At 36.3% G+C, this 14,001-nt stretch overlaps 1 protein-coding gene across 1 annotated transcript in view; it reads left to right on the forward strand.

Annotated features, from left to right (window-relative positions):
- DNAH7 (dynein axonemal heavy chain 7) overlaps positions 1-14,001 on the forward strand; it is a 334,263-nt gene that overhangs the window by 29,272 nt on the left and 290,990 nt on the right. The window contains exons 3-5 of the mRNA XM_058300437.1: positions 3,121-3,183; positions 4,834-4,942; positions 5,709-5,856. Of these exons, the coding sequence (XP_058156420.1) occupies positions 3,121-3,183; positions 4,834-4,942; positions 5,709-5,856 (320 nt within the window). The remainder of the gene's footprint in view (positions 1-3,120; positions 3,184-4,833; positions 4,943-5,708; positions 5,857-14,001) is intronic.

Genomic DNA, 14,001 nt, shown 5'->3' on the forward strand with positions numbered 1-14,001 from the left:
GTACAGAATTCATAGCTGGCATTTTTTTTTCTTTTAGCAACTTGTCTATGTCATACCATTGCCTCTTCATCTCCATGGTTTCAGATGAGAAATCAGCATTTAATTTTTATTGAGCTTCCCTGATATGTGATGTATCTCTTTTTTCTTACTGCTTTCAGGATTCTGTCTTTGTCTTGAGTATTTGACAAACTGATAAATTTGTGTCTCAGGTAGACCTGTTGGGATTTATGCTGTTTGGAGTTTGCTGCATTTCCTGGACATGTACATCCTTGTCCCTCATTAGAGTTGGGAAATTTTCAGCCTTTATTTCCTCCAATAATCCTTCTGCCCCTTTCCTTTCTCTTCTTCCTCTTGGATGCCTATGATGCATATATTTTTGCAATTTGTGTTGTCATTCAGTTCCCTGAGTCCCTGTTGACTTTTATCTATTTTAAAAAATCTTTCTGTTCTACTAGCTGTGCAATTTCAGATGTTCTATATTCATCATCACTACTTCTTTGCTTGGCCTGTTGAAATCTGCTGTTATGTGCTTCTAGCATATTTTTAATTTCTTGCATTTTGCCTTTCATCACCATCAGATCTGTTATCTTTTTATGTATGTTTATTATTTCTTCTGCATGTTCCTCCAGTGTCTTCTTAATATCTTCATGTCTTCCTTCACTTCATTAAATTGATTCCTGATATTTGTTTGGGCATCTTTTATTAGTTGTTCTATGTTCTGCATCTCCTGCTTTTTAGTTTGTTCATTAGACTGGGCCATGTCTTCCTGCTTCTTACTATGGCTTGTAATTTTTTGCTGGTGTCTAGGCATTTGTTTATCTTGATGGGCTTATTCAGTTGATTAACTTCTCTTTCTACTCTAAGTTTTATTTAATTTTGTTTTGTGTTAAGAGTCCTCTTTAACACTTCATTCCTCTCATTCTATATCCCTGTAATTGTCTGTGTTCTACCTCCAAAATATTAAGACCATAAAAAGGAAAGAAAGAAGAGAAAAATAATTTTCAAAAGGATGGGAAAGGGGCTGTAAAAGAGCCAGGAAAAAATGTAATAAATGGAAAATTATAAAAATAAAAAGGAATAAGAATAAAAAGTAGAGGAAAAAAAGAAATAGGAAAAAAATAGAATAAAAGATTGGAAAGATGAAAAAAAAAAAAAAGAAAATGAAAGCCAATCAGTAGAAGGGTGAATGAAAGAAAAGCAAAGGAAGAGGGAGAAAATAAAAGAAAGTAAAGAAAAGAATGACAAAAAAGGGGAAAAAAAGAAAAAATTAAAAAACCACCAACAGGCCTCTCTCTCAGGCTACCAGCAAGCATCTCATGTTGCAGGTGCTCACCAATCAATCATCTTGTGGCCTGCCCTCCACAAGTAACATACACAGATGTAGAGAAAAAAGTAAAGATTCAAGAATAATAATTTTTTAAAAAATCTAAAAAATAAAATCTCAGTGTAAGTTCCCTGTCTTGAGACTGTAGTCTCCCAGCTCTCCTTCCCCCATAGAGCTGGCTGGGTGACTGACAACATGGATTGCTCTCTGGTTCTTTTCTCTCCTGGGCCAGTTGGGTACCTGACAGCTTGTATGTTGCCTCTTTTCATCCATCTCCCTTTCCGTCAGGCCAGCTGGGTGTCTGATGGCTCACCTGCTTCCTTTCCCCGTTCTCTTCTAACCTGGACTGTTAGATGCCTGTAAGCCTACCCTTCACTGACCCAGTTCCTCCCTTTCCTGGGGCAGGTGGGTGTTACAGCCTGCCTGATCAGCTTTCCTTCCCCTCTAGCTGGAGCCCCTTCAGCTCTGGCTGGCATCTCTCCTTTTCCTGGAATTGTCTGAGATCTGGTCCAGCTGCCCTATCCCCCATTCCCACTTACTCCTGTCTCCCCCTGAGCAGGCTGGGTGCTGGTCCCCATACCTGTTTGTTCTGCAGCTTCCCCACCTCAAGAGCTTACTGGGCATCTGGACACACCCCTGGTTATCAAGTGGCTTTCCTCATCCTGGAACTGGTTCAGCCCTGGTTTTCCAGCCAAATAACTTCCCTGGCTTCCCTCACCCTCTGAGCTACCTGTGTGCTGACTTGCCTGCCCTATCTCCTGTGGCTTCCCTCCTCCCCAGCCAACTGGGTCCCCCTTGTGTAGACGCCTTCTTCAACTGCACCCTCAAATCTATGGCTTCCCTTCTGCCAGGTAAACCTGCTTACCTCTCCACAGTTCCTGGAAGAAGAGTGTAGCCTGCCATTCCCTACTCTACCATCTTGGATCCTCCTCTCATAGAATTTTTTTTTTTATTTTAATTTTTTATCCCCTCCCCCCCCCCCCCCATTGTGACTTTTTTGTGTGCTGTCTGCTCTCTGTGTCCATTCACTGCATGCTCTTCTGTGTTTTTGCTTGTCTCCCCTTTTTTTTGTTGTATCACCTTACTGAGTCAGCTCTCCATGGCGCTTGCAGGCCGGGCGGCTCTCTGCAGCATGCCAGTGGGCTTGCCTTCACAAGGAGGCCCTGGAACGTGAACCCAGGGCCGCCCATAAGGTACACGGGAGCCCAGCTGATTGAGCCACAGGCGCTTCCCTCTCATAGTTTTTAAGAAAATTAAATGAGAAATCCATGTGAAGTTTTTAGAACATAACTTGACATAATACAATCAATACAAAAATTATTAATGAGATAATTTACAATCTTTATTTTTGTTCTGTTTGGAAAATATAGTATATATTTTTCACTTAAACTCTTTTCACTTCAGACTAGACATGTTTCTGGTGGTCAGTAGTTATATGTGGCTAGTGGATATGGTAGTAGACAGTGCAGCTCTGGAGAATACAGATTAGCAGATGTAAGGAGCAGCTGCTCACTCCAGGTCTAAGGCAAAGTGTTTAAAGACAAGCTTGGAAGAGCGATCCTTTCCCCAGAGCTGATAAGTATTATTGGGTGCCATTTTCCCTGATTTCTTTGCTACAAAGGAAGCTGTTCTAAGACAAACATTGAGAATTAATAAAATAGTAAGTATATTTTTAAATGTTTTTGGATAATGTATGTTTTACTTCAGAATAGACACTTTGTAAAGTTTGGTTGAGTGAATGAATTTTATTTTCAACAAAGTAAACAGTTTTTTTTTTTTTCATATTTTTTATGCAGGATAAGTCAGCCAGCAAAGAAAAACCAAAGGTGCCACTAAGAATTTTGCCACAGTTGTCTACGGTAATTTATAATATGCTCTCATTCTATTTTTTGCTCTCTTAAAAATGTTGTAGTTCTCAATCTTGAAAATAAGTTACTGAAGTTTTGATGTTGAATTCTGTGCTCCATTAGATTCTTTTCTCATGGAGAAATTCTATGAGGTGCGTATCTTAAGAAAAATAAATGATCTTAATGAACTAACATAAGCTAGTATAATTTCTGAGCATGTGCAGAATATTTGAGTATTCTGGATAAAAGAATCAGCAAGATAGACTAGCAGTAAGATTATCATAGGGGAGTCGGGAAACAAGAGCTCAGGTTATAGCTTTGTCACTAACTGGCTTACAGCCTTGGGGTAGTTAGTCGCCAATCTCAGCCTCAGCTTCAGAGTTTGAAAATAAAAGAGTTGATTTGATGAACTCAGAGGAGAAGGTTCTTGCAGCATAGAACTGCTGTGTGTAGAAGAGTTCTCAGATTTTGACATTTTAAAGAGTTTTTCACTCTTCTGACTATAAATTATCATTGTCTTGAGGAAGAGGCCATTGATAGACATTTTAAAGTGATAAAGTGTTGGGTAATATCAATTTCACTGTCACAAAGGTTGCCATTTATATTGGGTTTGATGCCATTCAGTTATATTCTTGTGACTCTTGGAAGCTGAGTTTTAGTTGGGATTCAGTATAAACATGATTTGTTTTGAAAGATACTTTAAAAACCCCAAATGTGCTATAAAATTGAATTTGTATGTCTTTATGCAGTGAAAATTCCTGATAATTAAAATGAATGACATTTTTCATTTAGAAAACGTGAATGAAAGTTCCTAGGTGAATGATCTTGAACATCTTAAAATACATGTTTTAAATGCAAATCTATTTGCATTGGTAATTCCAAGATTATCACACTGAGTCTGTACAATAGAACCATAATATGTTTACCCTAATTCTGCAGAATCTATCTTAAGGTTTCTAGTTTAAAAGACAAAAACCTGAAATGGAATAGACATTGTATTTCCTCTATAAAAAAATAGCAAATTTTAAAACTGGGAAAAAAGAAAATTTACCTTTGGTTTTTTAAGTATCTTACTACTATACAGATTTTGAAATATCAGTTTAATTTCAATTATTGAATAAATATTCAGCATCTGTGATGAATAATAATCCTTTCCTGTCAGTGAAACATCTGATTTTAAGTTCATATTTGGCAGTAGCTTGCAATTTTTCATCAGTGTTTTTTGAGTTTTATGTCTTTTAGGGATTTATATTTTAAGAGATATTTTAAAAATAATACCTTGATTTTAAAAAATCTATTTTCATCTGAATAGCAAGATTTATACAAATTTCCAGTGGTTGAGAACTCATTAAAATGGAAGGCTTAAAAAACACTTGCCATCTTTGGGGATGAGTTGACTCTCTGGAATGAGCATCCCATTTTAAGGTAATGGATCCTCATGTCAAATCAGTAGTTTGGTCTTTGGTAATATCTGCCATATGTCACATACCACAACCATTCACAGACCTGAATTAGTTCTCCTGTTGAGTGTTGGTGCCTTCCTTCAAGATATCTTGATCTGTTTGAGAAAATGTCTGTATTTGTAAGTACTCATGCATTTCATGAAAAAAATATTTTTTTCTGATATTGTTCCATCAATGCTATTTAAATTTCATGTTGTAGGTAAGTACAAAGCCCCAGTGGCAGCAAGCAGCTCCATCATTCCATTTGAGTATAAAGCAGGAAGATGATGTTCCAGAACAGTTCAGTGTTAAAAATGAACAGTCATATGGTAAGAACTTCAATATTCTAGGTTAAATTTTAAGGATATTTTATAGAGAAAAATATCATACAAAATTTAGTTAATGGAATAATATAATTGTAATACCTAAAATGACTGTAAAGTAGAAAAATTTCTCCCAAATGTTTCCCTAAAAAATAACTTATTCCAGTTCTTAGATATTTCAGGCTGTTATACATGATATCAAAGCTGATACTTTAAGATTGGATGTTTATAATAAAATTTTGATTTATATAGAAGTTAAAAATTGACTCTTAATCAAAGGCCAAGAAAGTTTTCCCTAAGAGGGATTTCGTTTTATAAATACTGCCTCCAAATTAGTCATTTTTGTGTTTTTTTAAAAATTTTGACTCATTAAATGTATTCATTAAATTGATTCCATTTTCTATTAACATTTTTTTTCATTTGGTTCTTCAAATATTCTGAAATGATTTTCTATTTTGCTTATATCACAATTTTAGTCTTGTTCATTTTAAGATGATACTATGTAAATATAATTGAAATTTTTGACTTTACTAGCATATTAATCAAAACATAAAATAATTGCATATTCTTGAAATAGTCAGAAGCTTCTCTTATGATAACAAAAAATCAAAGTCGTTTAACTTCCTGATAGTAAAAGTAAATAAACTATACTAAGATTACTTGAGATTTTAAACTGTGTAATTCTTTCTTAAAAGGTACTTTATTGTTTTATTCTAAATATTAAATGATTTGGGTTATTTTTTAAATAACTAACTTTACTTTCTTGTTCAAGCTGAATACATGGAACTCTTTGGAAAAAAAGGCAAATTACTAGACCAAGTTGATGACACTTATGCTGGTCCATCCACTTCCAAATCAAAGGGCAAATCTCTACATAAAGAACGAGAAAACTTTAGAAGTGCTCTTGTAAATGTCATTATGTAAGTTCCATAAGTTAACCAGTATGCATTACTCTAGTTGGAACCCTTGGGAAATTTGTGTCTAAAATATAGGAATTTTAGGCATCTGTAAGGATGCCTCAAAGCCTTATTGGAATGAGGTCAGCGTATAAATAAAGAATGAAAGAAAGATTGAGTTTAATCCTGTTAATGTGTTCCACTTTTAAATATCATGGACTATAAAGGTACCACTGTTAAGACTTAATGTTTCCAGAGAGAGAAGAATTTCAGAGGTCTCTGGTTAAAGTCATGGTGGCTTTTGTATTTTATTTGTTTGTTTGCTTTTTGCTTGTTCACTCAGGTGATACAGTGACATCTCTGGAGTATTGTGGGTTTCTTTGTGTAGAAAAGCGATTGATTTTTTAGAAAAGCGATTGATTGTGTAGAAAAGTGATCAGCCATGTGAGCAGTGCTTAACCCGGTCTGAGTTTCATAAAAGTTTATAAGGAGCAATGCAGAAGCAAGTCACTAGTTCCTCTTTGATTTGTTTCCTCACAGCCTTATGCTAGTTGCTTTGTGCTTGCTTTTATTTAACTATGACTATCAGTGCTCATACTGCTGTGTGTAGAACAAATGGAGTTTCATGAAGAATATTAACATCTTAGCCCCTTTATTATTTATTTCTCGACATGAGCACTCTCGATTCACACACACAGTATAAAATCAGCCCACAAATCCAGGTCTCTGGCTACAAATTCTTTTTATTTTATCTTATATATTTTTTATTTTATTTTATTTAAAAAGATACTTAGATTACATAAATGTTACATAAAAATTATAGGGGATTCCCATATCCCCTTCTCCCTGCACCTCCCACATTTTCCCACGTTAAAAACATACTTTGTTAGTGTGGTGCATTCATTGTAATTGATGAATACATTTTGGAGTATTGACACAAAGCATTGATTCTAGTTTACATTGTGGTTTACACTCTCTCCCACACAATTTTGTAGGTTATGGCAAGAGATATAATGGCATGTATCTGTTGTTGCAATGTCATTCAGGACAATTCCCAAGTTCCAAAAATGCCTCCACATTACACCTGTTTTTCCCTCTCACTGACCTGAGAACCTCCAGGGGCTACTGCCTCCACATCAATGATATAAGTTCTCCCATTGCTAGAATCACAATAAGTTTATAGTAGAATACCAATAAGTCTACTTTTAGTCCATAGTTCATTCCCCAATCCTGAGGATTCTGGGATGGTGAGGCCTCTGCACGTCTAATTGAGAGGGGGCTTCAAACCCATAGGGCGGATGGATGGGACTCCCTTGCTTACAGTTGTAGACTCTTTCGGTTCTTTGGGATGGTTGTTAACCTTCATCATCTCCTTGTTAGTTGTCCTGGGTGAGTCCAATGAACTAGAGAGTAGGTATCACACCTCTGTTGAGATTCAGGGTCCTGCTGGCTGATGGACATCCCAAAGATTTAAGTCTATTGGACATAAACCTGTCGACTCTAGTGCTAATTATAGGTTCAAATAGAAGGGTCAGAAGAGCTATGTGAAGGGGAACCAAAACTGAGTCCAACTCTGTCACATTGGGGAGCATAAATTCCAAAGTAGGGCCCACTGTCAAGGCACTGAACTCCTGATCTATCTGCCATGACTATAGTGTCTTGTTATCTCCAGAGCCCTCAGGAGCCCCACTATTTGAAGTAATATTTACTTTGACAGTCAATGAAATCCTGCTGAAACATGCATAAGTGTAACCTCTGGAATGACCTCCCAACTCATTTTGAAGTCTCTTAGAAATATAAACTCATTTGTCTTTACCTTCCCCCCCTTTTGGTCAAGGTCTTTCTCCATCTGCATTGCTATTTGGTGCTTGATAGTGATCCCTCAGTGCCAGGGAGGCTCATCCCTGGGGGTCATGTCCCACATGGGGGGAAGGTAATGCATTTATATGCTGAGCTTGGCTTAGAGAGAGGCTACATTGGAGCAACAAGGAGGGTCTCAGGAAGTAACTCTTAGGAACCCTATAATACTAGGCTAAGTTTCAATTTCTAAAGTAAAGGTATCTAAGTACAGTCATCAATATCAAGGGCCCATCAGTGGACCATCCTCCTTCACTAGTCATTGCCCCTGTACTTGGGGAATTCTTGCTGTTCCATTAGAGAATGTGGCAGAGCTCCCCAGGATGGGAATGAATTCTATATTTTTTTGGTTATTGTGTGACACTTCACCCACTGTGACAATGGCCTATGAACACTTGAATGCATTTATATACCTTATGTATATGCCCCAGGTGAACCTCCTCCAATGTATTCCCCATCACTGACACCCCTCACCAATGATCCTCCCCTGTCATAGTTGCAACCCTTCTGTGATCCAAAACTTCTTCAAAAATGAAATCAACACAATAACCAAATACAATTAATAAGAAATTGAAATAATGATAGTTTTAAAAATAGAAATAAAATACAATCTAAGAAATTGGAATAATAGAAAATAATGGAAAAATATTTAAAAAATTTTTTGATATTATGTCTTTCATCAATGTAAGACCTCCTGTTTTGTATGTACAGTGATATTTTCTTCTGTTTATTCCCCCAGTGTCTTGCTTTTTTCATTTTGTCTTCAAAGAAGTTTTAGGTTATAGTAAAGTCACATACAGAATATAGGGGATTTCCATATACCCAACATCCTTCCCCATTTCCTGTTTCCCCTATTAATAACAATTTATATGTGGAAGGTGTATTTGTTACAATTGATGTACAAATATTGAAACATAGCTACCAATAATGGTCAATGGTTTACATTATGATTTATATTATGGACCATACACTTTTAGGAATTTTGATGGAACTTAACATAATCTGTATCCGTCATTGCAAGGTCATGTAGAACACTTCCATTGCTCCCAAAATGCCCCATGATCCATTTATTCTATTCCTCCCTCCTTCCCTTGGGGCCTATGGCAACCAGGAGGCTTCACTCCTTGAAGAACAAGATTCCTAGTTACTTGCAGCAACATTGAGGGCTTGATATACTGGCCTGTCCTCCCCTTTTAGGTACTGCTTGTGCTCTCAAGAGACTCCCACACCTCTATTTGAGAAGGCAGCAGGACTTCCCAGGATGGGAGTCCCAAGGCTTTCCTACTCATTATGTAGGTCTCCACCCACTGATACAGCACAGTATGACAGGATGAACACTCACATACTCTCTAGAAGCCTGCCCAGCTGCACCCTGACCTGAATGCCCCCACATCCAACATCCTAAACCAGTAACCCTCCCCTGCCATATTGCCAAAAGGACATTCCTTGACATTGCGGTTTCAACTACAGACCCCCAAATCCCCAGTATTCACCTTTTCTCTCCCCCACCCCTCATGGCTACAAATTCTTATAAGAAATTTTCTCCTATCCTGAATCCTGGCTAGGACAGATGAGCTTTCTTGGGATGACTCCCTGTGTCTCTTATTTCTAGTCCTCCCTTAAAATGAGGGTAGAGGGAAGCAGATTTGGCTCAAGCAATTGGGCTCCCGTCTACCAGGGTTCGATGCCCAGGGACCTCCTGGTAAAGGCAAGCTGGTCTGTGTGGTGAGCTGGCCCATGCGAAGTACTGGCCTGCATGGAGTGCTGGCCTGCACAGACTACTGGCCTGCACAGAGTACTGCCCCATGTAGGAGTGTTGGCCCATGCAGGAGTGCTGCCCCACACAGGAGTGCTGACCCATGCAGGAGTGCTGGCCCATGCAGAGAGCTGATGCAGCAAGATGACAAAACAAAAAGAAACACAGAGGAGAGATAAGAGATGCAGCAAATCAGGGAGCTAAGGTGGCACAAGAGAATGATCGCTTCTCTCCCACTTTAGAAGGTCCCAGGATCAGTTCCCAGAGTTGCCTAATGAGAATACAAGCAGACACAGAAGAACACACAGCAAATGGACACAGAGAGCAGACAACTGGGGGGGGGGGGAATTAAAAAATAAATAAATCTTAAAAAAAAAAACAACTATTAAAAAAAGAAAAGATGAGGGTAGAGCCCACCTTGGGTTCCAGCTTTATGCAGTCTCAGTTTGAATTTTGCCCTTTCCCTCAGGTCTAAGATAATCTTTGTCTTTCCCATGAGGCCATTAAAAATTCAAGGCCCTGCCCCCATGCAGGAGCCAGAGCATCAGTAAGTTCTTTGCTAATTACTCTGCCTGGCCATTTCTTTCTCCAACCCTCCCCCACCATTCCCTTTCATTCTTGAAAACTCAGCCATGCCTTTAAAAAGGTTTGTGATATATTACCCAGCATTTATAAAATTGTACTAGGAGGTTTTTTATATTATCTTTGCTGCTGTGTTATATAAAACAAAAGTCTACTTTTGATAGTTTCATGTCATTTCTTTTAGTTATATCTTTATAAACAGGATGTACATAGATTTATTAAAATTCAGTCTTGGAATTTTTGTACTTTAGTAGCATGTTTAATGGTTATCCTCACATTTAAAATTCTGTACTTTAATTTATATTTTTCCAAGTCCAAGAACCATTTTCTATACCTTCTCCCTTATATACACAAAAGGACCTTAGAATGCTTTAACCTTAACTCTAAATTTTCCGTGTGATAATTGTTTAACACTTTAATTCCACCAAGTCCTTCCCCATGCTTTCTTTTTTAAAAAAGTGAACACTTGTTTAGGTTTTCTAAACTGTTTTCTAATTTCTTAGAAAATTGCCTTTGTATTCCACTCCTTATTTCTGGGTTCATTTTCATTTTTTTTGTCAGTACAAAGCCATTAGTAGTTCTTTCAATAAGAACCTATGGGTAGTAAATGCTAGACTTTTTATGTCTGTAAAGGCCTGTATTTCATTTTTGCTCTTGAATTAATGGTTAAGCTGGCTACAGAATTAAAGGATATACTTTTGTAATATTTCCTCCTAGTTTGTGGCTTTTGTGGCTTGTCTCATTTTTTTAAATGTTTTTTTGAAAAGTGAAAGTACAATTTACCATTTTTTTTTCTTTTAATGTTCTTGCTTTTGGAGTCATAGCTAAGAAATCTTTTCCTAAACAGGCCACAGTGATTTTCTCCTGTATTTTCTTCTGGAAGCTTTAGAGTTCTAACTCTTACATTTAGGTCCATAATCTGTTTTGACTTAGTTTTTGTCTATATGTGAGTTTCAATGTTTTGCATTTGTTTGTCCCAGTATTTCAGCTCCATTTGTTGAAGATAGATTATCTCATTGAATTATCTTGGCACTTTTGCTGAAAATCATTTGACCATATAGATGGGAGAGTCTATTTATGTTCCACTGATTATATGTATATCCTTATACCAACACCACATTATCTTGATTATTACAGTTTTGTAGTAAATTTTGGAATTCTGTAATATAAGTCATCAACTTTATTCTTCTTTTTCAAAATTTCTTTGACTATTCTCAGTCTTTTGCATTTCTATATACATTTTAAGACCAATTTATCAGTTCCTGCCTTGCCCCCCGCTCCACCCCCCCACCCCCCCAAAAAAAGCCTCTTGGGATTTAGTAGGGGTTGCATTGAGTCTATAGGTCAATTTAGGGAGAATTGCTATTTCAGTAGTACTGAGTGCTCCAGTTCATGAACATGGTATTTATCTCCATTATTTACATCATTAATTCCTCTCAGCAATGCCATATATATATATATATATATATATATATATATATATATATATATATATATATATTTTTTTTTTAATTTCAACTTCAAAATATAAAATAACAGATAAAATGCAGCTTAACAAATTATAGAGCATTACTGTAAAAAAAATTCTGTCCAGGCACATTTATCTCATTTAATCCTAAAAACAACCTCGCTGGTTTTTCCAGTGATCAGAAAGATACATAAATGAGCAAAGATTGGTTAAATGACATGATCAAGGTATCCTTGTTAAGGAAGTAAGTGAAAAAACATAGTTAATCATATTCATATCTCATAAAATTAAACCTCATTTTTTTAACTTTTAGCATTGATATAGCACCTCCTTATAAGTGTCTTGATTATTTTAATTATTTTATTTTATTTTTATTTAATTTTATTTATTCCCTCTACCTGCTGCTATACTCACTGTCTGCTTTCCGTGTCCATTTGCTGTACATTCTTTTTTTGTGTCTGCTTGTCTTTTCTTCTCGTCTTCTCTGGGACCCTCCAAGGTGGGAGAGAGGCACCCAGTTGCTTTCTGGTTTGTTGTGTCTCTTGTTGTCCTTCCTCTGTGTCTCTTTTTTGTTGCATCATCTTGATGTGTCAGTTCTCCATGTGGGCCAGCACTCTGCGTGGGTCAATTCTCTGTGTGAGCCAGTTAACTGTGCGGGCCAGCTTGCCTTCACCAGGAGGCTGTGGGAGCTGAACCCAGGATCTCCTATATGGTAGATGGGAGCTCTATTGCTTAAGCCACATCCACTTCCCTTAATATTTTTAATGTACATCTTGTGCTTCTTTGGTCAAATTTGTTCCAGAGTATTTTATTGTTTTTGTTATTGTAAATGGAATTATTTATTCTTTGCTGGTATGCAGAGAAATCAACAGATATTTACTTACTGATGTTACATGCTGAGATCTTACTAAACTTGCTTATTAGTTAAGAATACTTTTTTATAGGTTTCTTAGGATTTTTTAATATACTTGTAGAGTCATATTGTCTGCAAATAAAGACAGTTTTAGTTCTTCATTTCCAGTGCAGATGACTTTTATTTATTTTTCTTTCCATTTTGCATTCATTAAGTTCGTTGGTACATTGTTGAATAGAAGTGATAAAAGTGGAAATGTTTCCCTAGGGGGAAAGCATTCTGTCTTCATATTTATGTAGGATGTTAGCTATAAGTTTTAAGATACCCTTTATCAGGTAGAGGAAATTCTCTTCTATTTCAAGTTTGTTGAGAGTTTTTGCCATGAATGAGTTCTGGATATTTGTCAAATGCTTTTTCTTTGGCCATTGGGATTTCATTTTTTTTGGTCTTTTATTCTGTGAATATGGTATATTATCACATTAATTGCTTTTCAGACATTGAACCAATATTGCATTCTTATCACTTGGCCATTGGTTATAATCCTTTTTATGTGTTACTAGATTTGATTTGCTAATATTTTATTAAGAATTTTTGAGGTTATGTTCATGAATGATATTGATTTGTAGTTTTCTTATGTCTTTTTCTGGCCTCAAAAAGTGAATTGTGAAGTGTTTCTACCTCTTACATTTTCTGAACAAGTTTATGTGGGATTGAATTTATTTATTCTTTAATTGTTTGATAGAATTCATCAATGAAGCCATCTGATCCTGAACTTTTTATTTGTGGGAACATTTTGAGTAGTAATTCAATTAGTTTATTTGATATATATCTATACTGATTTTCTGTTTATTTTTCAATCATGTTTGGCACTTTTTACCTTTTAGGAATGTGTTCATTACATCTAGGTTGTCTAAATTTCTGACATAAATTTGTTCAGATAACTTCCCTGTTTTCAGCCTTCCAACACATCTCTTACTTTTATATGTGCTGAATGAGAGATAAGAGCCTTTCTTGGGTTTCCCAGGTTGATAATGGATTCTTCTTCGCATGAGTTATGGGCTGTGATGCTTTCAACTCTATTTCATTTGTCCTCTATTTTCTTTCCACATTCCATAAATTGATTGACATATCTCATCAGTTGATTATCTACCTTCTGTTCTCTTCATAGTCAAGGGTTAAAACTGTAATACTATAATTTTCACAGGACAAGTTGAAAAGGAGTTGTTCATGCCACTGAATGAGAAAATACTCAGTATAATTCTTTTCATTTTTGAGAGATAAAGTACATCACAAGTTCTCTTTAACCAGGGCTAATGTCTCCTATATTCATTCTGTATTCATAGTCTTATATCTGAATGAAATGCTGCTCTCTTGGAAAAAGGATGGCAGTTGGAAGCATATATTGATGAAAAATGCTTGAATGGGTACTTAATTAGCTGAATGGGCAAGTTATGCAGTTTCTTTACCTTTGAGGTGGGAATAATTATGGCTCCTGTAACAGTTGGTGCGAGGATTAGAGATTATGTTTGTGAAACTGTTTAGGGCCTGAGTAGGTGATCAATCAAAGGCTGTTATTATTGTTCCCAATGACAGAATCTTTGCCTATTGCCCCAGCATAATAGAATCATCATGGAGTTTTAGAGCTGAAAGGAT

This window comes from Dasypus novemcinctus, chromosome 7 (genome assembly GCF_030445035.2).
Source record: "Dasypus novemcinctus isolate mDasNov1 chromosome 7, mDasNov1.1.hap2, whole genome shotgun sequence".
NCBI lineage: Eukaryota > Metazoa > Chordata > Mammalia > Cingulata > Dasypodidae > Dasypus > Dasypus novemcinctus.